The sequence below is a fragment of the Vulpes vulpes genome, chromosome 6, assembly GCF_048418805.1.
Source record: "Vulpes vulpes isolate BD-2025 chromosome 6, VulVul3, whole genome shotgun sequence".
NCBI lineage: Eukaryota > Metazoa > Chordata > Mammalia > Carnivora > Canidae > Vulpes > Vulpes vulpes.
Window position 1 is genome coordinate 93,605,116 of NC_132785.1, and position 25,668 is coordinate 93,630,783.

The window sequence follows — 25,668 nt, forward strand, 5'->3', positions numbered from 1 at the left end:
GAGAGCCCGGGGCACAGCTCACGGCCCGGCGCGCGGCTCCCGCAGGCGCGGGCAGGGGCTGCCGCCGTCCTCCGCGGGTCGCCGGGCCGGGGGCGCGGACCCCCCACACGCAGACAGGGGCGCGGTCAGGGCGGTTGAGGGCAATGACCATTCTCTGCAAAGCTCGAGAGCCGGAACTTGGTCTGGTTGGATTTCTCTGATCTGCGAAGGCTAGAAGCACTCCCAAGGGCGCACTACGAGGGCCAAGAATCGCGCGTAGGATGCACCGTGCGGACCGCGGCTCCCCGCGAAGCCGGCTGCCCCCCACCCCCACCTGCGTCCCGCGCCTCGGGTGATGGTTAATCGCCCGCACGCCCGGCAGGTCGCTCCCCGACGCCTCCAGACGGTGACGTCACTCCAGCCCGAGTCTGCACCCTGCCTGGGCTTAACTTTATCAGACCGGGTCTGGCCTGAGCGGTGATGCTCCCGGCTGGCTTTAAGGCGGCGCTAGCTCGCGCCTCCCTCTCCCTCCCTCCCTCGCCTGCAGCCAGGGGGAACTCATTTCTACTTCGCCGTCAATTCAAAGGGATTGGACTCCGTGGTCTGTTAAACGAAGTTGTGCAAAGGTGATGGAAAAATTAGTTTCAGAGACTGCTCAACGCCTCTTCCCAACCTCCCTTATTTTTACAGTAACGGGAGAGACACCAAACTGCGTTACTTGCTGGACAGTACCATGTTTGTCCTTAGGATTTTTAGCGTGTGGGGTGGTGGAGGGGGTGTGTGGGGGGGGGGGAGTCTTTTCTGATTCTCTGTGAAGCATTCTGAAAACTAAAAGCAGTGGGAGAAATTATTTTGGATCTGCTTTACTGTTGCAGGAGAAAAGCTGGGAGCACTAGACCCAGACGCTGGAAAATCATAAAACAAAGATTCCCGCTCTTGGGCCTCAATTTCCCCTTGGTGTAAACCACAGTAGGGTGAATATGATCAGTCGGTACTGGATAATCTTGCCATCAAGCTTTGCCTCAGTTGTTGGTTGTAAACTATTGCATTTCCTTTAGCAATAAAACAAAAGCAGTTTACTTATTGGGCAAGATTAAGTAGGGATCAAGAGAGCATGCACAGCCAGGGACAGAAAAATTAGCCAGAAAACAAAATGGTTACAACTGCTAAAGTTCATTTAAAAATTTACAATCAAGAGTCACTTAATTTTGGTCAAACTTAAGAGCATAGAGTTTTAAATGAAATTAAATATTTCTTTTACCTGAGGAGCACCATGATCATTGGCTCATTTGTCTTTTCTGCTGATTGGTTTACAAAATGCAGGTAGAACGGAGAAGGGACCTATTTTTTTTCCCCCCTCAGCACTTTCTTTAAACAAAACAAAAACAAAACTGACCAGGATGCCTTATGTTCAACTACTGAAATTATAGGTTTTAAAACTTTTCTGAAACTCTTTTGTTCAGAAATCATTTCTGCTTGAATTGCTTTCAGATTCTGATTACATTCCCTCTCATGTATACCTCAGACTTTTTTGAAAGTTAAAAAAAGAAATCCCCTTAATCAAATGAGAGAATAAAAACAAGGAATTCTTGTCATTCTCATTTTCTCTGAGGCACTTCAGTCCTTCCATTCTCACTTAAAAAAAAAAATTGATCTATGTTAAAACATATCAATAAAGTGCCTAAGAAATCATTATGGTATGTGGCAGGGAGAGAAAAGCAAGTAGAGCAAGATCCTAATGATTGGTAGGCTAGGTTCTATTTCAGAGCAGTCCTGATGGAAGTCACAAAAAAAGTTTACATACCACAGTCACTCATTATCTAGTTCATCCATAAAGCCAAAAAGGCTTTTAAAATAAAGTTTGCTAATTTCCTCCCTGACCTAAATAAAAACATGTTGGGGGAAGGAGAGGCTGAATGTGGGCTTCTCATCCATAAATAGTGGTATAAAATTAAACTGGACCCAATGTTGTGCTAGAACCATTTTAATATAATTATACATATCTGCCAAATCCAGGAAGAAAAGGTTTATGCATATATAACTTTTCCAGTTAACATCTGCAAGCATAAACGACAATGATCTCAGTTTATAAATTCATCAGGGTCAGAGCAATTGACCAATGTCTCTTTACTGCTAGGCTTACCAACAGTAAATTACAGATGAATTAGTGTCCTTTTGTTTCTCTTCTCTCACTCTCCTTGTCCAGAGACATTTTGTTGTAAAGTTTCAGTGCAGCTCACCTCCAGCCAAAGGTAATCTTTTTAGATAAGTACTCAGTTGCTCTGAATTTGCTTATAATTATAACCTATTTAATCACAGAAGAACCCCTGCAGAGGTGGAGTTCAAGGTTGCATACAATAACAGGAGATCACAGTTTTGAAGTCTAGCACAGATTAAAAACCACAGATGTACCATTTATATAAGACACACACTGATTGTCTCTTAAACTACATATTGACTCCTTATGAACATTATTTTTTAAATAAAGTAGTGCATCTAGGACAATCAGTCGCACAATTCACACAGCCCTGAAAAGTTTTTCAGTGCCAACTACCAGTTGGTCATGAAACGTGAGTGAGCTTGAGACACTGTTCATTCCTAAGATTCAACCACGGATTGGCTAAAACATTGGAACACCTCTGCTTAGGAAGGCTATGTCCCTTCCCTCTTTTCCTCACAATTTAGTTTTGTTTATTTTTGGTGGTATTTGGTTGCACATGGCTAGAATGCTTTTGATCACTTTGCAAATCAGGAAAACCAATGATCTAAAACTATGACAGGCCCTTAAGTAGACTGGTTTGTCCATTTCAGGTTGCTGGTTGGTAGGCCCCTCTAAGGCCCTTCATTTTTCCTTCTATGCCTCCCGGAACATTGATCGGAAGATGAGTCTGAGCATCATCCCATCTAACTCTTTTAACCAATGCCTGGCTAAAACTGGAATGTCCAGCCCAGTATATTTAAAAATCACCCACAAAGAGGTTCTACAGATCTTCACAAAACCTGGAATTTCCATGAGGATGTCTGATCTTTATAATCCAAGCAGTCAGCATTGAAGTTAAGCTTCCAGGAGGCAGTTTGGTCCTTATAATCCAAGCAATCAGTGGTTGAGTTAAACCCCAAGCTTGAAGCTCCATATCCCTGGGTGGAAAGAGAAGCTGGGGACTGATTGAGATGGCTGGTGACTGCATTGGTACCCATGGGGCTAAGTGTGGCCCCCGGTCCAGGAAGCTGGTGATGCATTGGGGTCAAATAAGATCCACAGTCCATGCCCCCAAAGTAGGAAGTTGAGCCAGCATATCCTTGACTATAACCTGAAGCCTGAGTATAGGTCATGGGATAGGACCTCTGCATGCAGGAGGAGGAGGTGGACAAGGGATCTGACAGTGGGGAGATGGAAGCTGGGCTCCAGATAGACACGGGAGCACTGCTGCTGGAAATGGCTGGGACTGAGGTGCTAGAGGGGGGAGTGAATTGGCCACTTGTTCCACTCTCTGAACTCACTTCCCGGGCTGGAGATGTCTTCTTTTTGGCAGGTCTCACTTTGTTTTGACCTCCATTCTGTTGTTGCTGCTGCTGTTGGCGGCACTTAGCTCTCCGATTCTTAAACCATACCTTGAAAGGGAAAGAAATTTCTTTAACATGGTATAAATAAGGAAAGAGTGGCTCCCAGATTATAGATGAGCTAAACAGACAATCTGTCTTGCCACTAAAAACCTACTTTATGGTGCTTTTATATATACCCCTGGAATAGTAAGAAAGTGGGGAGACTCTCTAAAAGCATTTGACTCCTAGCCCAGAATAATAAATCCTGTGGCTAAAAAATTTCCCTCTCATTTTTCCTTTCTCATATTTCACAGCAAATACAAAATGTGCACACAGACCCAGTGGCATGTGGAACACTCTTACAGTGGAATATAATATATTTCATTTGGAGGGAAACACAAGAGAAGTGAGGGAAAACAATTCTGTTATTACTAGCGTAAATTCAAAGAGCGCAGTCCATCTTTTGGGGAATAACTGCTAGTCACTCTACCTTTTTTCCTCTCCTTGAAAGACTCACAAAAGAAAGCTCCAAGGAGAAGCGATCTTGTTGAAGAAGAAGGTCTGAAAGGCACTATTTGCTGAGAGCTTCTCTACGTTAAGTGGAAGGACTTGTATATAGTCTGTTTTGAGCTTGAGGACAGACTTCTCTGCTAGTCTCAAGTCTGACTCTGGAGTCTGGCTGCACGGTAGTGCAGCTCATCACACAGATTCAGTTTCCTGTACTATGTTCACTGGCTTGTCAATTTAAGCCTCTGCCTGCAACTTTGAAGATTCTCTTTACCAGCCCTGTTCATGTTCTGCAATGAAGGAGCAGTGTTTGGCATATGGGGGAGGGGGGGTGTCAGCGGAAGGAGGCTATCAAAGAAACTACCACCCTTTTATGAGAGAAACTGGTTTCTGAGCAACAAGTCCTTAGTGGTCTTCTTGAATGAGCTCAATATATGGGCATGTTAACTGTGCCACCAAGGCTGAGCATATCACCACCAATCATTCGGAGCCATTTATTTTCTTTCAGTAAAGACTTGAGGTCAAGCCTCACAAAGATGCCAAAACTTGAAAAGTCTTTTGTCTGGTTTGCAAGTTCACACTGATGCGGCCTAGCTGAAGGGGAGTACCAGGTGTGTGTGTGTGTTTAGTTGCTAAATGTTCTTTCCAGAGAACTCTGTATGGTGCTTGCATTTCAGAAAAGTTGGGAGTTCACTTTCCCACTCCAGCTTAATTTCTAGTTAAAGAGGGGGGGGGGTGTCACTGAGGATATTGCATTGATATTTTATCTGCTGAATGGCTCAGAGCTAGCAAATTCTGCTCAATCCCAAATAAGTCAAAGAAAACCCTTTTATTGTGTAATTTCTTTGGCAAGAGCACCAGCTGCTTTTATAGCCTGGCTCTACCAGCCAATTGACAGGTGACCTTGAGCAAGTCATTGACTGCATTTCTTTACCTGTAAAAATATTGGGACTATCCAGGAGCTAAGCTTCTTTCACCCTTAAAAGAGATGAAAATGGGGTAGGATTTCCACATGGGGAAAGGGAAGTATTAAAATATTAAGTAACTGTCCTTGAAATCTGCCCAGACTGGGCCTCTGTTGGCTAGGGACCCAAGAGCTCTAGAATTGTGCTTTTTTTTTTTTTTTTTTTTTTTAACTGCAGCTAAATTGCCAGTCTTGCCTTACAACCTAAGCTGAAAGGCTCTTGCTTATAGGATGGGGTGGGGGAACAAAATGGAGTACAGGGAATTATCAGGCATATGAAGAGGCCTTAGGAGAAGAGTTTACTGGCCTCTAATGGAGCACTTAGTTTCAAGCCTTCCTTTTGGTCCTAAGACGTGGGATTCTCCTGGGTCCTCGACATACACCGTGCTCAGGGGAGGGGCAGCATGGTCGGGAAGGTTGGTTCTACCTACATCTGCCCTACCTGCACCCTGGACTCAGGCAAGTTGATTTTCAGCGCCACCTCCTCCCGCATGAAGATGTCTGGGTATCGGGTCTTAGCAAATAGAGCTTCCAGCACGTCTAGCTGCGCCCGGGTGAACGTCGTCCTCTCCCGGCGCTGTTTCCGGGGAGTGGCTGCGGGACAAGAAGCCCAGGGCCCTTTAGGGTGGGGGAGCAGTTTCTCAGTCACAGGGGTCTCTGCGGGTGCTCCGACTCCCCAACCCCCACTCCCAGCCCTTCCCTCGTCCTCCCAGCCCTCCAACCCAGAGCCTACCAGGGTTCTCCCCACCCGCCCTTCCCAGCCTCGGCTCCTCTGGCGGACACTGGGTCGCAAGACACACACTGTCCTTCCAGGTGAGGCCCCCACCACCTGACGTCGGAGATCGCTCCAGCCAGGGCGACCCTTCGGTAGCTAACAAATGAAATAAAAGGAAGCCAAAACCCAAACACCCCTCAAACCATCCCCTAGTCCACAACACAAGCAAAAAAATCCATTCCCCGAAGTCAAAGGGTCCCAGAGGACCCGCAGTTCGGATTGAGGGGGCGAAATCTCGATCCTACTGGAGATCCTTGTTTTTGGGACTCCAACGGCCTTTGTTCCTCCATCTTTAAAATGGGGGCGTATTTAAAACTTCTACAAGGATTTTTTTTTTTTTTAAGCAAAACAAAACAGAAACAGATTTGACCGGAAAGGAAAGCACCCATACCCACGGCAAATCACACCTCTAGGGATTAGAGGCATCGGGCCTGGAGGTCAGGGGGGGAACCCCAGGCGGGCGAGGAGAATTTAGGAGGAGAGACCCAGCTCTCCAAGAGAACACCCGAGCAACTGGGCTTTGAGATACGGGTGGAGGCTGTAACCTTCCCCCCCCCCCCACCCCACCCCACCACAGCGTGGCTCCCCCATTCACTCCAATTAAGAATAGAGCGCTGGGAGTTTCTGCAAGTGTTGCGGGATCCACCTCCTCCCTCCGGCCCTAGCCTTCCCTCCGGCCGGTAAACGTCCTGTGGCTCTGGGCTGCTTCTTAGAAGGAAAACCCAGGGGGGACGCTTCGCCTGGAGCCGGAGTAGGGCAGCAAGACCATCAGCCCCAGTGCTCCGGGGGAAAGGGTGTCACATCCCCGCAGGGCGGGAGTGGGGAAAGGCGGGGCAGGAGTGCAGCGAGGCTCACTTACCCGGGTAGCCCACCGAAGGGTGCAGCAAGTCCATGCCCGAAGTGGTCAGACTCAGCCCATTGACTGCGTAAGGCGGTTGCTTAAGATAAGACATCATGCTAAGGTTGTTTGGAGGCGCAAAATCGGCCCAAACTGGGGGGACCCAGCCAGAAGGTCTCGCTTTGCTGGGGGTGGACAGATTCAGGGTCCTTGGTGTGTGGGTTTGGAGCAGTTGAACTATGAACAAAGCAAACAAACAAACAGAGGTGCTGGTTTACTGCTTCGCAGGCGGCAGCTCTTCCACGTTCCACCACTAACTTAAAAAGAGCCTGGGCTATGCAAGGTAGAAGCTTTTAAAAGACTTGCCACCAACCCCCCACCCCCACCCCCAGCTGCTCTGGAACTACAGGGGATGGAGAGAGACCAGATAAACCTGTCTTCCCCACCCCCACCCTAAAGTTTAAAAAAAAAAAAAAGTACCAGAAGAAAGCAATTACAATCTGCCTTCCCCGAAGAACAAAACCCCACGCCTTCAAATGCACACATTGCATTCCTATCCCTACATTTGCATAGGACTCATTGGCTGGCACTAGCTAATTGTCTCAAACAAAACTTGATTGGGGCCATTTGCAGAGACAAAGAACTCTTTGGCTAAATAAATAATGCTGATAACAAAGCCCATTGGTGAGAAACAAAGAAACAATTCAAGAAATCTACCTCTCCCCAGACTGTTGCCTTTCCAAGGCAAATTTTAATTACCTTAGCTTTTTACCACTTTTAACTGCTGTGAACCTAAAATGTCAGTGCATTTAACATCTAAAATACCAACTTGCTAATCGACAAACTTGAGAAAACTGTTCAACCGCTATTACTCCACATTTGAAGTCATTTCCAGTAATCATTTTCACCTAATTAGTAGTCTGGGTAATTAGATTTTGAGGTAAGTAACAGATTTATTAAGGTTTTGGAGGACCTTGATTATGTGTCTAAAGAACTAAAGCTAAACAAACAAGTATTTAACTTTTAATCGACACCCATCAAATATTTAAACATACTGCAAAAAAAAAAAGTCTTAAAGATTGGCATGAGGTTTGCTAGGAATTCTGAAGTTAGAATCCCACCAATCAGATAATGACAGGCCCCCACATTTGCAAGTAGAAAGCGTACGCATTTGTAGTGCAAGCCGCTTCCATGTTGATTTTGGTGTTGTGGAGGCTGTAGATCCTGCGGGAGGCAAATTTTCAGACATTTGGGTCCTCAGCAACTAGAGCAGAGTTTCTTGTTAATTCCGGCTGCCTTTTGCACATTTTAGTTTTGAGGAAGGTAGATACACAAACACCCAAAGTTGTGAAACTAATAGAATTTCTCCCTACCTTTCAAGTTTCCTACAATCCTATAAAGAAAAAGAGCTCAGGGAAGCAAAAGAAAGGAAGGAAAAGAAAAGTTATTTACTGTCTTCAGCTGAGTGTCTCTCACTGCCCCAAGCAAAGGGATCCGAACTGGATGTTAATATGGGCTGACAGTTTTCAAGTCTGGCTTTTATTTGCCTAAAAAATGGCACTTATCCTGCAAGGATCTCTACTTTGCAACTTTGACACTATGAGAGATTGCTTCAAAATGGCGGATACAAGATTAGGAGAAGTTGCCTCTTACTTTGACAAAGGTCCTACTGAGTTTTCAGCATTGGATTCTCATATTTACATTGCTTTAGAAATCAAGACACAAAATTCCACAAATGGAACTCAGTTACTCTAACTTCTTCCTGCTTTAAATTCATAGCACAGAAAACATGCTTTTCCACCCTCAGATCTGATTTAATGTAATTTTATAAATGCCCCTTTTGGGGGAATTTGTACTATCTTATCAGCAAAACTAATGTAGATCCTATAACAAAGACTTGATATTTTCTACTCTCTTTTCAAGACAGTTATTTGGAGGCTGTGAAAATAATATTGCTTTAAAATACAGTCATTTTATTTGTCTAAACAGCCTCTGAGCTGGAGTTCTCTCTTAATACAATCCTACTACATTGGAAAGTTCTGAACTACTGTAGAAAAAACTAAAATCATAGCAGATGTACACATGAGACACACGCAATTGTTTTTACATGTAGAATTCTCACCCAATTAGAAATGTCTGTTACAGAAAGTGGCACATTCCAACATAAAAAGCAGTAGCAGATAGAAAGCACCAGGCAAAGATCCTTCTGGGAGCTCCTGTGCCCTTACCAACGCAAAAAAACACTAAAATTTAGGAGTAAACAGTTTTTCGCTTTTACTACCGGATTGCATCTTTGAAAGAGAAAGAGATATACCCCCAAACAGAACTACTAAGTACTCTCAGCAGCCGGCCTAGGTATGCACTCTCCAAAGAAGAGGCCATGGGCCCTTCCATCTAACTTCCAAAGCCCCAAATGGACACCTTTCTCCCTTCCTCTCTAAGCCGACCCTAGAAGGGGGACAGAAAGACCCTTTCAAAGCTACAAGGTTCCATATGATCGCTCAGGAGGCGGCGGCTGGAGAACTCCTACCTACGGGAGCGGGTGACGGTGGTTCGGCGAGTCCCCGCGGCCGGCGGGCGCCCGCAAGTCCGGGCGCGATGCCTCGGTCCGGCGTCCCTGCCCTGCAGCCCCGCAGTCCTGGCGCCCCGGGTCCGGCTCCACTGCCCGCCCCGGCCCGCGCCGCCTTATATCTAACGGTCAATTCGTGCAATCTGTCGCTCTCCCCCCACCTCCCCCGCATCTCCCCCACCCCCCCGCCCCGCTTGTTGGTTTTTTTTTTTTTTTTTCCTTCCAAGGAGCCCATCTACCAGTTGCTGTGTCCTCGCTCAATAATAATTACCTCGTCCAAGAATTAATTATAATAAATGTTTTCTTGATAAACTAACGAGATAATCCGAGGGGCACACGTCCCTTAATTACAGGCCGCCGTGCTCAGCTCTGCTTCTCGTCCGGGCTGATTAATTTTCTGCATGATGGAAAAGAAACAAAACTACGCGGACTGGCGACTGGCCTGTGGCTCGGGAGAGCGCGCAAGGCAGGAGAGAAAGAAAGAGGAGAGATGCGGGCACCGCGGAGGCAGCCGGCGCGGGCCTCCCTCTCGGGCGAACTCGAGGGAAAGTTTCTGGCCTCGGGGAATCGAACAGCGCTGCCACCCGCGAGGGAGGGAGGAAGAAACGTGCCAAAAGGGTTGGCCTTGACTATTAATTATGGTGAGGAGAAAGCCCCAGTGTTAGCTCGGAGAGGAGAGGTCTGGGTGTCTACCTTCCTTTGGGGGGAGGAGTTTGCTCTCCAAGTCGCCTCCTGTGCTAATAACTTTTGGTGCCTGGAAAAAGTCCCGAAGTGAGCGGGAGAGAGAAATCCGGACCCGCAGCTCTAGGACCGGTGGGGGGGGAGGGGGAGGGTGTTCAAGGCTCCGACTTGCCCCGTGCCCTCCCCAAGTCACCCAGCACTCCAGGGCCAACGCAGCTCGGCCTTCTGTCCCCACACCCAGCACTGTCTGCACGGGAGGAAAAAGCCAGCTCGGTGGGAGTTCTGACCGGGGACTTCGATTTCAAAAAGATGCGTTCCGAAGTCGGACCGTGACTCCAAGAGTCCCTCGAACGCATCAGCGGGAAGACCTCTTTGCAGTTGGCGGCGGAACACGTCGCCGAGGCTGGCTGCTGGTGGAGACCTGATGGTTCTCCCTGGGTGGACCGAGAACGGAGGGCTGGGCCTCGGGGTGCACCCCCTCGACCCCCGCCCGGCCCCACGACAGCCGGCTGTCCCCGAGCCTGGGAGGGGAGCGCGCGAGCGCGCACGCAGGCCCCGGCGCTGCCCCCAGGCCAGAAGAGCGGAGGGGCCGCCTTCCCCAAGGTGAGGCTTCCTGTCCCCCGGCCCGCCGCGGCCTCGGGCGGAGCAGGGGCCACTCCCCAACACTCCGGCCAGCCCCGGATGCCCGCGGACCGCTGCCCCGCGCGGGCCGGTAACCATCCCGGGCAAACAGCTCTCGCCCGGCCTGGTGACCCGGGTCTGGGACCACGACAGCCGGCGGCGGGGGAGTTCCCGCACTCCCAGGTTATTCTGGGAGGAGACAAGTGGTGATCAAAAAGGAAAAGGAGAACGGAGGGCGAATCTTAGGGAGCTGCTCGGGGCTCTGGGAGAGGGCCCCGGAAAGAGAGCGGCGAGCGCCGGGCGAACGAGTTCCCGGCGCTCCCCGCCTCCTCGGTTATCCGCTCGGGTTTCCCCTCCCGTTCATTAGGGGCAGGCAAGGGCTCGAGCTGCGACCGTCCTCACCCGGCAATCGGAGAGCGAGTCGGGCTGCGGGCACGCGGGCCCTAGAAGACGCCTGTCTTATCACCACCACCACCACCATCATCATTACCCATCCATCTAGCTACATCTGCATCTTTTTGTCTGACTCTGAAAATGTCCTTGAGATCAGTACAAATGACCCAACCACATCTGAGAGCCAAAACGCAAAATTAGCAGGGAGAAGCCCAGAATGGGCGTTGACATAAAACAAAACCACAAACAAAACCCGTCCAGAACACCCCACATTAGCCTCGCAGGGTTTCCACGACGTTTGGCGGAAGCGGCGACCCCAGGAGCGCGCTGCCTCCCCTCCTCTCACTCCCGCCCTCACCTCCAGATCACACATTTTCCGCAATGATCGTTACTACACCTAAAAACATTTACGAGGGAGAAAAACAGAACATGCTTCAGAAGAACTCCACGTTCCCAGAAGTGGGCTTTAGTCGGTCTATTGGAGGTAGTGGGGCGATGGTAGTCAGAGGAACACATGGATATAGACAGGCAGACAAGACAGACGGACACTTACCTTACGGCCGCATGGGAAGTTAGAAAAAAATTTAATTATCCTTCAAAATTCCAAATAGCCCGCTATCCTAAAAGAAATCAAGAGTATTGAGTTAGAAATCTTGCAGTCTTCAACCCTCCATGAAAAGTCAAACAACGAAAAAAAAAATTTAAAGAATAGAAAATGAGGAAAGTAGCTCGAGTTCGAAACACGCGTGGGCCCCTCTGGGATACATACAAAGTAGACGTGATGAGGGCTGCTCTAGCGATTTTTATTTTTAATAACAGTGGAGGCTGAGTTGGAGCTGAGGTCGGTTCCGCTCTCAGGGAGATTTGCTGAGAAAGCGCCTCTCTGGCAACTTTTTGACGCAAACTCTCCAACCAATGGCAGGGAGAGAATGATTGACACATCTAAGCCAGAGGGAAAATAATAAAAACACACAACAGGGGGAGGAAAACAGGCCGCTGCTGCACGGGGGGACGAGCGGGCAACAAATCCAGGCCTCCGACATTACCAGAATGTTCTTGAAAGACACTGGGCTCCGCTTAAAATATACATTATGGGCCGGAGCATGTGAACTAATTGTATAATTAAAATGATGGACAGGGAGGCCTCCCTTACCTTTCTTCTCCTTTTCTTCTTTTCCTTCCTTTCCTCTCTCCCCCCCCCCCTTCCCTTTTTGTTTTATTTCGATTTTCGGGAAGGGGAAAAAGGAAACCCATACAATAAGATGGAAAGATAAAAATGTTTAGGTAAATGCTGGAGAAGAGCGAGGGTGGAGCAGTAGCTGGGCTATCGCCTGCAACGCCGGCAGTGAGCGTGTGGGTCAAACGCAGAGAGCAAGTCGGGCTGAAGCCTCAAACCTCCACCAGGGTCAGAGCACGCTGAGGGCCAGAAAGGGGGAAAGAAGGCGGCCTGGGAGCGAGCGTTGGGCGTGCAGGCAAGGGAAAGACGCATACGCAAGTCCAACCACAAACTATTTTCAGAAACTCAGGGTCTCTCCCACTCGTTGCGCCCTTATCGGTATTCCCCGGTCCCCGAAGCGAGCGCCCCGGGCTCCTGTTACCCGCACAGGGTTTTTAAGAGTTTGAAGGAGCCCAAGGCAGGCTGCCGGGCACACCAGCCGGGGCGTCTGGCCCCTGGGCCGGTTTGGGGAGACGGAGGGAGCCAGGTCAGGAAGAGGGGTCGGCCGGGCACCCGGGGAGGGCGCGAACGCAGGAGGCCCGCGCTGGAAACGGTTCCACGTTAAGACAAACGCTCCTCACTGCCCGGCGGCGGGGCCTGGAGCTAAGAGCCCGCGCGGCCCGAGCCGGGGGCTGAGAGCCCGGAGGCGGGAGACTGGCGGCACCAGGGGACCCGAGCCAGGGAGCGAGCCCAGCCTAACTTTAATGCCTGGCACAGAGAGCGGGACCCGACAGCTTCCAAACCCATCTGAGTCCCTAGAAAAGCAGATTGGGCGGAGGGAATGGGGGGGGGGGGGTGCACAAGAGGACCGGCTGAGGGTGGATGGGTGGTGGGTGCGGGGGAGCAGAAGACATCTCTGCCCTCATGACTCCCAATGCCGGAGAAGAAAAATAAAATCTGTTTCTAAACACCCTCCCCCTTCCACCACCACCACCACCACCACCACCACCACCACCACCACCACGGCGAGTGGGCCCAAAGAAACAGCTCGCTGCCTTTAATTTGGGGACCTATGTTAATGAAGTTGGTAATTAATTCGTCGCTTTGTTGTCGGTTCTTATACTGTATGTGTAATCAAATGTGGCCGTCCTTGGGATTTACAGCAATTAACGAATTACGGGAGTGCGCACGAGGCGGCGAGCGCTCGGCAGCGCGGCTGGGCTCCGGCTGCGGCTCGGCCTGGGGCTGGGCGCTCGGTGGCCGCGGCCAGCCTCGCAGGTGTCTCTAGAGCTTTGGGCCCCCGCGTCCCAACGAGCCCCCGAGCGGCCCGGGGTCTGCCCAGCAACTCCCGAACCCTCAGCGCCCGCTCCAGTCCGGAGAGACCCGCTGGCTGTCGCGGTCCCAGGAGTCGCGACTTTCTGGGGTCCCGGGCTGGGGGGGGAGGGTGAGTACAGACCTTTTTTTTTTTTTTTTTTCTCACCCCGCCCCCACTGTACTGAAACACCTGGCGACTGCCCCCCGCCCCCGCCCGGCCCTTAACTGGGGAGGGAGGAGAGAGCCACAAATGCCCTAGGCGGTCTTGCCCATTGGTTGGGAGCACTTGGCCAGGGTCACGATACTTTCGGTGAAGGAAGGGGCAAATCCACCCAGGTCCCCTGTGCCAGAGCCTCCTTCCCACCCCGAGAAAAGACAGTGTTTCTCCCAGTTTGATCGCAATGATGTTTAAAGCATCAAAGAAGGAAAAAAGAAAAAATGGACGTTGTGCGTCTGGCGAAGGGGAAGGGCCGGAGGGAGGCCTTGGGGACAGCAGGGGTGGGGGGTGGGGTGGAGAAGCCTCAGAACACGTACTTGTGATCTCCACCAAGTAAGGGAAGCATGTTAGACTGGGAGATCTATTTGCTGCAGGGTCCAGGGTTGTGGGAAAACCTGCAAGACCTCCGCAGAGGTTTGCGCTGTCCTCCCAGTTGGCGGGGGCAGCCGAATCTTCCTGAAAATTCCCGGGTTCTGTTCGACGAGGGCAGATTTCGGCGCCGTGGGGGCGTGGGAGGGCTTTTCCCTTCGCAGCGGCTGGGAGCAGACCGCTCTCGCTTCTCCTTTGCCCTTTAGTCTAATAACTTCGCAGAAATGCAGGACCAATAAACCACGAGTTGGAAATGGACAGTGTTAAATAAACAAGGGTCTCTTTAAAATTCTCATCCACTTCAGATGTCTAAAGTAAGATTGTGATGATTTTGTCACGGTTTGGTAAATTTACCCCTTTAAGAGGCTTTCATAAATCCCAGAACACACCTTCAGCCAGATTTGAATATAGATTTAGGTTTTAAAACCCAGAAGCTGGAAACGCCGCTTTATCAAAGAGAATTTCCCTTTAGCTTAGCAATGTGCTGAAGCTCTTAAAAGATTGGATCTGAGAGAGAGAGAGACAGAGAGAGAGAGACAGAGAGAGAGACAGAGAGGAGAAAGAGAACTAGAGACAGAGGCAGACAGGGGGGGAAAAAAGACTTTCTTTTTCTTTCTAGAGGAATTCTGCTCAGACTCTGCAGCAGTTGGTAGCAAGAAAGCTTTCTCCTGGGTGTCTCCTGGAAAAGTTGCAAAATTGCTCTTCACCTGTAAGAACATGCTCTTTATTCTCCAGTCTCTTCTTGTCAATTCGGAAATTGCAGACAGCCCGGCTCAGGTACAGTCCCCACAAACCCTACTCTAGGTCAGGACAAAAGCCACTGGCTTGGGGGGGGGGGGGAGGGATGTGGGGGTTGGGCTGTTGTACTGAAAACCGTAGAGACTTGGTGGGAGAAAAAGACTCCTTGGATGAAAAGTCTAACTCTTGATTTTCAGTAAGTCCTTGAACTTCCAATATACTTACTATGTGGTCATTGTATTTTTCTCTGTTCATGTTTAACTTTTTTTTTTTCCTACATCCTGTGTCTTTCATTTTTTTTCTATGAGTCTGACTTATGGTAGGTAGCATGCTTTGTATTTTTAAGTAATTTTCATTAACAAGTGGATGGTTTTTAATTGCCACGAGTATAATTATCTTGCTATGAATATGAGATATAAGTCTTCAGAAGCTAAATTAAGAAAACCAGTACACAGAGAGTCAAATTATTTGTCAGAGCTTGCATGCAGTTTCCAAAATATGGCCGATATTCATATTTTGCAATCTAAGTTTATGTCTCATGCTAGCTGGATTTACTTTCTCCACCCCACATGCCAGGCCAGTTTAAAATATTCCAAACTTTCCTCTGAGTTTATTAACTATGGTGCTTGTGTGTGTGTGTGGTGGGGTGGGGGGGGGGGAGTGGAGGAGTCGGAAGAGAAAGGAGAAAGATTTCAGGATTCTTCCAAGCTAATTAAAAAAGAAGAAGAACAAAACCCATATTCCGTGAGAACATAGCCTCTCAGGGGGAAAGGAGCCAGTTAGACTCCCTGAACACTTACTTCAGAAATATGAAGATTAATTTCCAATCTTTTCAGTGATTCAGTGGACAGTAGGGGACCACATCTTGCCTTAGAACTGCCACGATATTTAGAAAGAAGTCATTTTTCATTAGGTTTTCAGATATGTCTTTATTAAAAACTTTGACAAGATTAACTTTAATTAATTTTTTAACGAGGGTTAAAGATTGGCAATGCAGGCAGAATTTGGAGGGAAACAGAAGGCAATAGATCACTTGTGAATTAAGCTTGGGTTGCTTATTCCCTGCATTACGACTGCCTCAGAAAAGAGGGTAAGAGAGAAAGAAACAACTTCAAAGATAGGATTGTGCTGTCTTGATAAAAGAGTAGGAGGCAAATTCCAAATGCAGAAAAGAGGAAAAGAGGACCATGTTGTTCCGGAATGAAACGGATTAAGATTGTGTGACAAGTGCGAGATGTGGGGCTGGGAGACATTTATGAGCTGAGTGTGAGCTGGGAGCTATGCGTCTGTCCCTGAGCATGTGGGGACCAAGGGTGTGTGCAGAGCAAGGTTAGGGTGGGGGCCAGGCTGGGCTCGAGTGAGTGTGAGAGACGGAGACAGCAATATGAGGGGTGTGAGTGTGGATGTGGGTGTGCATTAGGAGGGTGTGGACGGGAATGTGTATGGATTGGTGAAGGGTGGTAGCTGTCAGTTTATATGATTTTCATCTTCTGTTTCTGAACTTTCCTTGAAATCCATTCTACTGCAGGCAGTAGCCTTGAGCTTACAGAGCTGATATAAAACAACCATTACAGTCCCATATCTTGCCTGTTTGCAAACTTCATTTAAAAGTGGGGGAAAAAAGACCCGGGAATGGTTTTGTAAGAAAAGGAAAAAAGAAGAAAAGAAAACCGCAGTGAAGCTTTAAACCAGTTTGGATAAATCTCTAATCTTTTATTTGTAACCTTTTACAAGCTTTATTTCCCGTATATGAAAAGCTTCTTTTATATGGGCACGACAGACTTTTCCTTTGGATTTTTAATTAGAGCCCATCAATTGTAGCCATATTTAAGAATCAATATAAAGTAATCCTTCGAGATAGGATAAGGTTTTAATCGAAAATCTAATTTCCCACTCTTTGCAGATCATTTTGAGGGTCCGGTTGATTAAAAAAGAGTTCAATTTTTAAAAGACCTAACACCTAAAAACCTGGAAAGATCGTGTCCGGAAAAAAAAAAAAAAAAAAAAAAAAAAGCAAGTTATGTTGTCTTACAAAAGAAGTCTGGCTGTTGTTGGGAACTTTTTTCTTCTATTTAGAAGAATTTGACTTTTTTTTTTTTTTCTCTCAAATACTACTCTCTGATGTGGCTCCTATGAAAGTATTCACTTTGGGAGAGGGAAAAAAAAGACGAATTATTTGTCTAAAACAGTATTTCATATGCAAAAGATAGTAACTTAAATTTTTTATTAACAAAGAAAACATAGATCTTGACAGATCCTTTTCACGACACACTTAAAAATTCCCAAGATTAGAAAATGAGTAACACATATTTCATTTTTGTTCAGGGATGCAAACTTTCCACTTTCACATATAGGAATGAATATTTCCAACCAATTTTTAAACTTCAATACTGCAGTTTTGCCATTTTAATTTTCTTACAACTGAAAAGTTGCCTATCACGAAGGCGTAGAATATTCAATAGTTCTACCAGATTCACTAGCTTTCAATTGTCTTTTTTTTCTTTAAGGGAAGAAAAATGAAAGCAAGGAGGGAAGCAAATAAACAAAAAGTAATTGTAGGTGCACAGCCCAGACATTTTTTTTGCTCCTCAATGATCAAGCTGAGGTATTTGTTCAAAAACTGCACATTATCTAAATGGGCATAGTGCGTTTTCAGCAAACACCACTATTCTAGTTAAGAATCTGCAAATCATCTCTTAAACTAGAAGAGATTTCCCCCAAAAAGTTTATAGGTGTATTTGCAGACATTCACTGTCTTGTTTTTATTGTTGTATCTGTTAAATGCGTTTCAAAAAAGAACTCACCGTATCTGCTTTTTAAAATCTGAAGCGATTTGAACATATCTGATACTCATGCTTTTCTTTCATCTGCAGAAATCCCAATTTATTTAAAAGCCTGGCGTTTAATGCACTACATGAGCGCATAAATTTTAGAGAAACTCTCTTGTATTTCTCTGTAATCGCGTCTAATGAAAACCTGGGATTTTCCATTATTTAAAAAAATGTGAAAATATAATGCATCTTCATTAGGAAAATTGACTGCTGTGCTCACGACAGTTCTTAATTGAAAAGGCAACCTATTTTAATGGTGTGGTTGAGAAGAAGATTACATACTTTATCCAAACACAAAGACAATTAATAATGAGAAGCAGGCTGCTGCCATTAACTCTAATGCAGTTGCATCAATGTCAGTGAGAAGTGCTCATACCTGAGATACAGGGTGCAAACTCCCCGGGCTCCCTCCTTCCCAATTCACCCACTCCTTAATCTGGGTTTCTTAAGCAAGCGCCCGGACCGGCTGCGATCCGGCGGGGCAGGGTCGGGCAAGCGAGGCGCGGGGCCAGGCGTCCCTTCCCGCGGGTTGCGCGGTCCTGGGCAGCGCCGCCCGGCCGCAGTCGCCCTGGCTGGGGAGTGTCTGCGCGCACCTCGCGCCCTCTCGCCTGCGCGGACCCTGGCAAGGGCAGCTGCGGCCCCCAAGCGCTGCAGGCTTGGCAGACCTTGGGCTACCTGGTACATACGGAGAAGTTTACCAAGAGGGACGGGACTGCTTCGGAGTCTGACTTCTGCTTTGACTCACGTATACGGAAAGGTCGTAGGGGGGGAAGCAAATCTTAACATTGAGAGCGCGGTGGGGACCTCTGGGCGCAAACGGTCATGCGGCGAGTCCACCAAGTTTTAGGAGGCGCCCCCTCTCCAGCTCCGGCCCGCGGAGCAAAGCGCGCGTGAATGCGTGTGCGCGCGCTCCTGTGTCTCCGCGCGCGCGCGTGTGTGTGTGTGTGTGCGCGCGCGCGCGCGTGTCTGTTGAAGGCGGGGGCGGGGATCCCGACCTTCCCTGGGTTCGAGCACGCCCGGACTCCAGGCTGGGAGATGGGGAGAAGGAGGCGGCCACCTCTTGGCTTTTTCTTTTCTTGGAGAGGCCTCCACCCGGCCGCCTCGAACCCGGGCCCGCGCGGGAAGGGGAGCCCCCGGCCCCCAAGCCTTGGTGCGAGAGGCGCGGCGGCGCCTTGTGCCGGGCGTGGCCGGGCGCTGCCGGGGCTCGAGAGCTCGATCTGGCCTGGGTGGGCCGTGTGGCCGCCAGGCCCCGGGCTCCGGTACAGGTTGAGGATGGGGCCGACGTCAGTTTGGGGAGAAGGGCTAGGCGCCTGCTGCTTGGCGTCCTGCAGCCCTCGGAACCCGCTTAGCCCCCGGCCCTTCCCAAGCGCAGCTTCCCAACGCAGGCTCGGAGCGGCGGGGGAAGGGAGTCCCCTCCGTCGGGATCACTCCCTTCCCCCAGTGTGAGCCCGGGCACGGCTGCCGGCTAACAGGCGCTTCCACACCAGGCGGTTGCCTCCCTTCACCAAACGGGTGGTGGGGCCCCGCTCCTTCGGGGAATTCTGGAGGCTTCTCGCCTTGGCCGGCCGTGCGCAATGCCAGGGAGAGAGGTACTGCTGGGCGGGGAGGACACACAAACGCATCCCGTGGAGGAAGAGTGATGGACCCAGTCCTCCAAGGCCCAACTGGATACAGCCCTTTCCCTTGAGGGGTGGCCTCACAGGAAAGTTCCTTCCGCAAACGCACACTTCTCTCTGCAGCCCTCAGTGTCCCTGGGCCAGCCTTGTCCTACCTCACTTTCCCTCTTCTTTCTTTACAAACTTCCTGCAGACTTGCCATTTTTTTGTGATTCTGCCCATGAGTTAGGGAGCCTCTCAAAGCTTCTGAAGACGGTTTTCCCTGATGCACCAGGCTCCTCCTCACCCTCCCTGGGGACAGGTGGATCTCTAGAGCATTGACACCTCCCTTTGGTAAAAGCCAGCCATTGGCTCCTTGGCATGGTCTAGGAACTTTCCCCTATTTTCTCATTTCATTCTGTATGATGTATCTAGAGCTTTTCCTCTTCCATTCAACTGCATTTTTCATATTGGAAAAGTTGAAGTAATCTAGTTTACTATTCATCAAGGCAAGTCTTGGTTTCTGCTGGTGGTGAGGCTATGTGTGTCAACTAGATCTCCTAGACCAGTAAGACGTGGTTTTCTTCTTGGGATAGCTTGAACCTGAGATGTCATACTTGCCCAAGAACATAAGAGCAACAAACAGACTAACTTGTATTTGTGGATCTGTTTCTTGGCGTTTGACCTGTGAATGCTGGAGGCATCTTTATTAGCATGTACATGACTTTGGATTGCCACCCAATAATGGCATTCTGAATCATTTATTGGAAGCCATTGAAGCTAGTTCAGCAACAGACAGTAGCTCTTAGTCTAAATGGTAGTTTTCTGGCAGCTTATTCCACTCATGAACAAGCAAAAAAAGAAAGAATTGCTTCCAATACTTAGCTCCTGAATATGACAGTCACCACCTAAGGGAAATAGAGACCACACCAAAAGGTGATGATCATGTTCTAGGTTACTTTTGGAAAAGCAGTTTCTTTCTGATTGTGGGCTCTTGTAATTAATGCACAAAATATGTAAAAGAAATTGAAGAAACAGGCATAGTTTATAAATATTAAGTATCAATAGAATCATGGCCGTAAGTTTATCCTGGCCTTTTCCTAATATTTCAGAAAAAAAAAAAAGTAGCAAAGGCCTCAGTGCAGACTCTTTCTAACAGAAATATTCTGTAGATACTAGATATTCACCAAGGAATAAATCACCTCAAGTAAGCCTGTGTCTGTCATAAAGAACTTAGAGGGAAATGAAACAATTCTTTTCCTTTTTTTAATTTCAAGCAAGTTCGGATTTTTTGTTGTTGTTGTTAAGATTTTATTTATTTATTAATGAGAAACACACACAGAGAGAAACAGAAACACAGGCAGAGGGAGAAGCAGGCTCTATGCAGAAGCCCGATGTGGAACTCGATCCCAGGACTCCAGGATCACACCCTGGGCCGAAGGCAGGCGTTAAACCGCTGAGCCACCCAGGTGTCCCAAAAATAATTCCATTACGATTAAGAAATATTTTTAAATGTTCTGATAGTTGACATTGGTAAATACAATCTCAGTCACCTCTAGAATCCCAATGAATATATTCCACTAAAAGCAAAAAAAAAAAAAAAAAAAAAAAAAAAAATCACACTAGATCATACATACAATAGTGCCCATTATCCGTGGTGTCACTTTATACAGTTTCAGTTACCCAAAGTCAATGGTGGTATAGAAGCAGATGATCCTCCACCTGGCCCATCATCAGAAAGTCAATAATAGCCTAAAGCTACATCACAGTGCTTACATCATTCACCTCACTTCATCTCAGTTCCACGGCATTTTGTCATCTTCCATCATCACAAGAAGAGGAAGAGTGGATATACTACAATAAGATATTTTGAGAGAAAGAGAAACAACATTCACATAATTTTTTAGAGTATATTGTCATGATTATTCTATTATTATTAGTTTTTGTTAATCTCTTACTGTGCCTAATTTATGAATTAAACTTTTTCATAGGTATGTAGGAATAGGAAAAAATACCATACATAGGGTTCAGTACTATCTGTGGTTTTAGGTATCCATTGGTGGTCTTGGAACATGCCTGCAGTTAAGGGGGGCTGCTATTGCATCTTAAATCTGATTGCACATTTGGATCAATTTGGTTGATTAACCAATTTATTCATACATGGCAGGATGAATAAATCTATTTCTTTTTCATGTTTAGAATTTTTCATTGAAGTCTCTGATTTCTCTAAAGATTTGTGATTTTCAATCTAAGAAGTCTCCAGAGTTCATGTATTTTTTAAAAAGTTGATTGTAACATGAATTCACATTCATTCATTTATTCATTTCCTTATTCAGCAAACATATATGGGGTCCTACTATGTATTATGCAATTGTTAGGAGCTGATTATGTTTAGAGATTCATGCTCAAGACCAGGATTTAAGTGTTGTAATTTGTTTTGTTTTTTGTTTTTCTCATTTAAAGCAGAGGCATATAGTTATATAATAAGCATTTGATCTAAAAGTTTACATTATCTACTCTCTTCTGGAAAACTCTCTTCATCTCAAAGCTGATGGCAGAAGTCATCTTGATTTTTCTGCACTCCAGAGTATAGATTTCTGGGGACAAAAATTAAGCCTGGAGATATTTGTCAGTTGCTCAAAGTTATAAGAACTTGTTGGTCATCCACAGCAATGTTCCTACAGAAAGCTATAGGAGTTGTTTGCATTGACGGAAAAAAATAGGTGACTCTTAATGTTCAAATTTGATTTGTTTCTAAAAAATCTGAAGGCAACTGAGTGTATAATTTATTAAGTGTTTTGATAAATTATGTGCATTGCAGTAGAAGATAATTTTTTGAAAGGAATAAAAACAAACTTGATATTTAACATTCTTTTATTTAGCCAATATCTAAAAGATGTAGAGACTGTATCTGTGTATAGCATCATTACATTCTTATCATATTTTTAAGAGAATGCAAACAATGGGGTGCCTGGCTGGCTCAGTCTATAAAGTGTACGACTCTTCACTCTATAGAGTGAGCATACACTCCAGAGTGTATGATTCTGGGGTTGTGAGTTCCAGCTCCATGTGTGGTATAGAGTTAACCTAAAATTTTTTTAAATAGTAATTAATTTTAAAAAGAGAGAATGCGAGAAGTGTTTGTAAGTCTTATACTATTTATGTTTTGAATCCCCTTTTCTGGGCTAGAAAAAGTTAGTCTATTTGTTTTTGACCTTTTTAGTTTCAACTACTTGCCAGTCTCGAAATTAATGGGTTTTATTTCTTTCTGAATTCAGAATTTACAAAGAAAAAACTTGCATGAAAATATAGTATTATATTGGGGGATCTGTGGGTGGCTCAGCGGTTTAGCATCTGCCTTCGGCCCAGGGTGTGATCCTGGGGTCCCTGGATCAAGTCCCGCATCGGGGTCCCTGCATGGAGCTTGCTTCTCCCTCTGCCTGTGTCTCTGCCACTCTGTCTCTCATGAATAAATGAATAAAATATTTAAAAAAAAGAAAATGCAGTCTTATATATAATGATTCTCTCCTCCTTTTTTAAAATTTGCTTCCCATTCATAACAGAGTCATTACCATGAATTCCCCCATAGATTCTTGATGGAGTTCATTCAATGTGGTGAGCAAATGGTAGATTAGGACTGGGTCTCTATAGAGGTGGCCAGTGTAGAGAGCCTCTTTTTTACTGGTAAACTCTAGCAGGAGGAATTAAGTGCTACCTCTTGTAATGTAGTCTTACTGCTATGTCTGTTTGGGCCCACTATTCTTTGAGTCATCTCTTTGCCAGTAGTTGTTTTTATCTTTTGAGCATGATTTGTGGGTCGTGGCACCCTTGTATAGCCTGTGGTCTGTAGAGAGGCCATATTGACTAATGCCTTTGGTGCAAATATTCAGAAGGTTATTGTTGTTTTTTCATCCTAAGAACATCCAAACACTCATTCTTTACTTTCCAAATTTGGTCTTTTTAATTTTCTTCACAGCTAAGACGATATGAGAGCCCCTTTGTTCTGGAGCTGCCGATTCTAGTGTTCAAGGTGTATGTTTGTTCCAAGGACTGCACTTATGATTTTAAAGTGCCATAAATTCTTCAAACTAAGCCCCTCTAGTTTTTATAACACCTCACCAGCTTTATATTGTGTGATCTTGAGAATGAAAAAAAAAAGTTTCCATGAGATTAGGTAGCTATTCATATTATAAATATGACTTTATTAAATTTAACTGGCAAAGAGATCTATTGCAAGTAAAGAAGGTAGAAATACGGGCTTAAAATATCCAGGACTGCAAATAGAACATTTAATTTCTGATTCTCTCTGCAGGTGGGGGATGAAATAGAATGCTAGTGTTGCTGCTGCCAGAATGCTTGCCTGTTTTTACACTTTTGTAAAGGATGTGGGCAGTGGAAAAGAACACTTACTGAAGTACAACAGGGTTTATGTAGACATCCATGAGGCTTAAGGAGGGTAGTATTTACCTCCCGCAAGAAAGTGGGTCTCTTGATGCCGAAAAGGTATATGAGAAAGATGGCAAAATGAAAGGAGATGAGAATCCAGACACTCCATCCGCAGCCTTACCCTGTGACAGACCCAGAGGCAACTCCAAAGCCACCAGGGCAACTGCCTGTTCAGTTTGCCAAAGAGCCAGATGCTGTTGCTTGGAAGAATCTCCTCCACAGCTTGATGTCTGGGTCCTGTGATTGCCATCCAAAGAACAGTGGTGGGGCATGCTGGGATGAATGCAATCCCGGCATCCCACTACAGTGTTTTCTTTTCAAAAAGAGTCATTTTAAATTAAATAAGTTTTAAAACTCACATTATTTTTTTTAATGTAAAAAGGAAATTGGAAGACAATAGTATAAGTGGAGGCTGTGTACTTGAAAAAAAAACCTCTTAAAGTTTATTTTGCTTATGGGTCATATTTAATGATCCCTTGAGGATTGGGACATTTAGAAAAGACAAAAGACCATCTACTATTCACAGTAATGAAATAAAAATCACTACAATCTAGATGAATCATGATGCAGAGAATATTTATTATGTTATCAACTATGATCAGATAATATCTATTTGCATGAAATAAAAGTAAGATACTCAATATTAGATTTGCAACAGGATTTTGATTGTGGGTGGCACTGAACATGTGTTCAAATTAAAAAAAGGCAATAAAAATGATAGGTGACATTTAAGGGAAATAAATCATGCCTGAGTGTCTGATGAGTCACTAACATCTCTTCTTAAATATCAGCAGTATTGTCACATGAACCAACATCTCTCCTTTTCAAAATATGTGTCGATATCTGCTGTGTTGTAGCTGAGTGAATAGTAGCTGCTGTATGTCTTTTGAGTCATTCAGACCACTTCAACAAATGAATGTAATTGGATTCCAGTGTATAACCAAAATCTTTGCTCTTTTTGTGTAATCTCTTATTTTTGTAATTATAGGAATTTTTTTTCCTTTAATATTACCAGGCTTTGTCTAATAGCCTGATAGTAAGTGCTGGAGTGCCAGAGTAAATCTGTAATTTCTTTAATCATTGTGATCAATGTGAATCATGGCATGATTAATGCAGCCATGGTAATAGGTAATGGCTAAAAAGATAATCAAAATATTTGGATAGTAATAACTTACTATAGAGCAGTGGTTCTTAACCAGGGACGGTTTCTGCCCCCAGGGGACATTTGGCAATGTCTGGAGACACTTTTGGTTGTCACAACTGTTAACCAGTGGGTAGAAACAGTGGATAGAGATGATATGATTCTTACTGTCTGTAAAATACACTTCTTATTCTCACTTCAGTTATTACTTAAACACATAGCTAGCCACATCTTGATGAAATCAGTTAGCAACTTTGAGTTATTATGCTCTATTTCATGAACAGGGTACTAATTCAACAGGAAAAACTGTATTAAAGAGTTTTTTAGTTTTTAATCTTTTTTCTCTTTTTAAAATTTTTTTCCAAAAAATTTGGAAAATACATAAAACTATAAAGAGGAAAATTAAAAGAATTCTTAATTCTACCATTGGAAGTTTTTAGTTTAGGTTTGTTTTTTTTTTTTAAGATTTTACTTATTTATTTGACAAAGAGATAAAGCACCAGCAGCGGGAGCAGCAGGCAGAGGGAGAGGGAGAAGCAGGCTCCCCACTGAGCAGAGAGCCCAATGCAGGGCTTGATCTCAGGACTCTGAGATCATGACCTGAGTGAAGGCATATGCTGAGTCACCCAGGTGCCCCAAATTTTTAGTTTCTGTAAACTCAAACTTATGTGTATGAACATTGATTCCTCACTATGGCAACAAATACTGTTTGACAAATATTTCCTTATGGCTAAATTTTCATGATTAACTCCCCTGTGCAGCAGATGAAAATTGAAATTTTTGGTTATTTTCAGAATTTTTCTCATTACTAGTTCATAGCCCTGCTTTTGAGTGTGAATTTTTTAAAAGTGTTGTTGTGTTGTTTTTAAAGTAATTTGTTCGGTTCTACTAAATAGAAGGCCTCTCTCCATAGAAAACCTTGCTTGGATAACACTATAGCATCCTGCCTTATCTGTTTTTTATCTATCCTTATGTATGGCTTGTCTCATAA

General features: G+C 45.8%; 1 protein-coding gene and 1 long non-coding RNA gene across 7 annotated transcripts in view; one reads left to right on the top strand and one right to left on the bottom strand.

Annotated features, from left to right (window-relative positions):
* Window positions 1–1,947: 1,947 nt before the first annotated feature.
* Window positions 1,948–11,951, bottom strand: OTX2 (orthodenticle homeobox 2). 5 transcript variants are annotated; one of them, XM_026000628.2, is made up of 5 exons: window positions 11,640–11,951; window positions 11,424–11,490; window positions 6,628–6,843; window positions 5,436–5,587; window positions 1,948–3,591 (listed from the first exon to the last, which is right to left on the bottom strand). In XM_026000628.2, exons 3-5 carry the CDS (start codon window positions 6,722–6,724, stop codon window positions 2,971–2,973), a joined length of 870 nt encoding a protein of 289 aa, XP_025856413.1. In that variant the 5' UTR covers window positions 6,725–6,843; window positions 11,424–11,490; window positions 11,640–11,951; the 3' UTR covers window positions 1,948–2,970. The 5 variants fall into 5 exon arrangements, with proteins under 5 accessions (XP_025856413.1, XP_025856409.1, XP_025856411.1 ...); XM_026000624.2 differs by having other exon boundaries at window positions 5,436–5,611; window positions 11,640–11,756; XM_026000626.2 differs by having other exon boundaries at window positions 5,436–5,611; window positions 9,447–11,490; window positions 11,640–11,746.
* A 2,515-nt stretch (window positions 11,952–14,466) lies between these two features.
* LOC140599373 (uncharacterized) overlaps window positions 14,467–25,668 on the top strand; it is a 216,553-nt gene continuing 205,351 nt past the window's right edge. For both annotated transcript variants that reach the window (XR_012002189.1, XR_012002188.1), the window contains exon 1: window positions 14,467–14,703. This is a non-coding gene — a long non-coding RNA (uncharacterized lncRNA). The remainder of the gene's footprint in view (window positions 14,704–25,668) is intronic.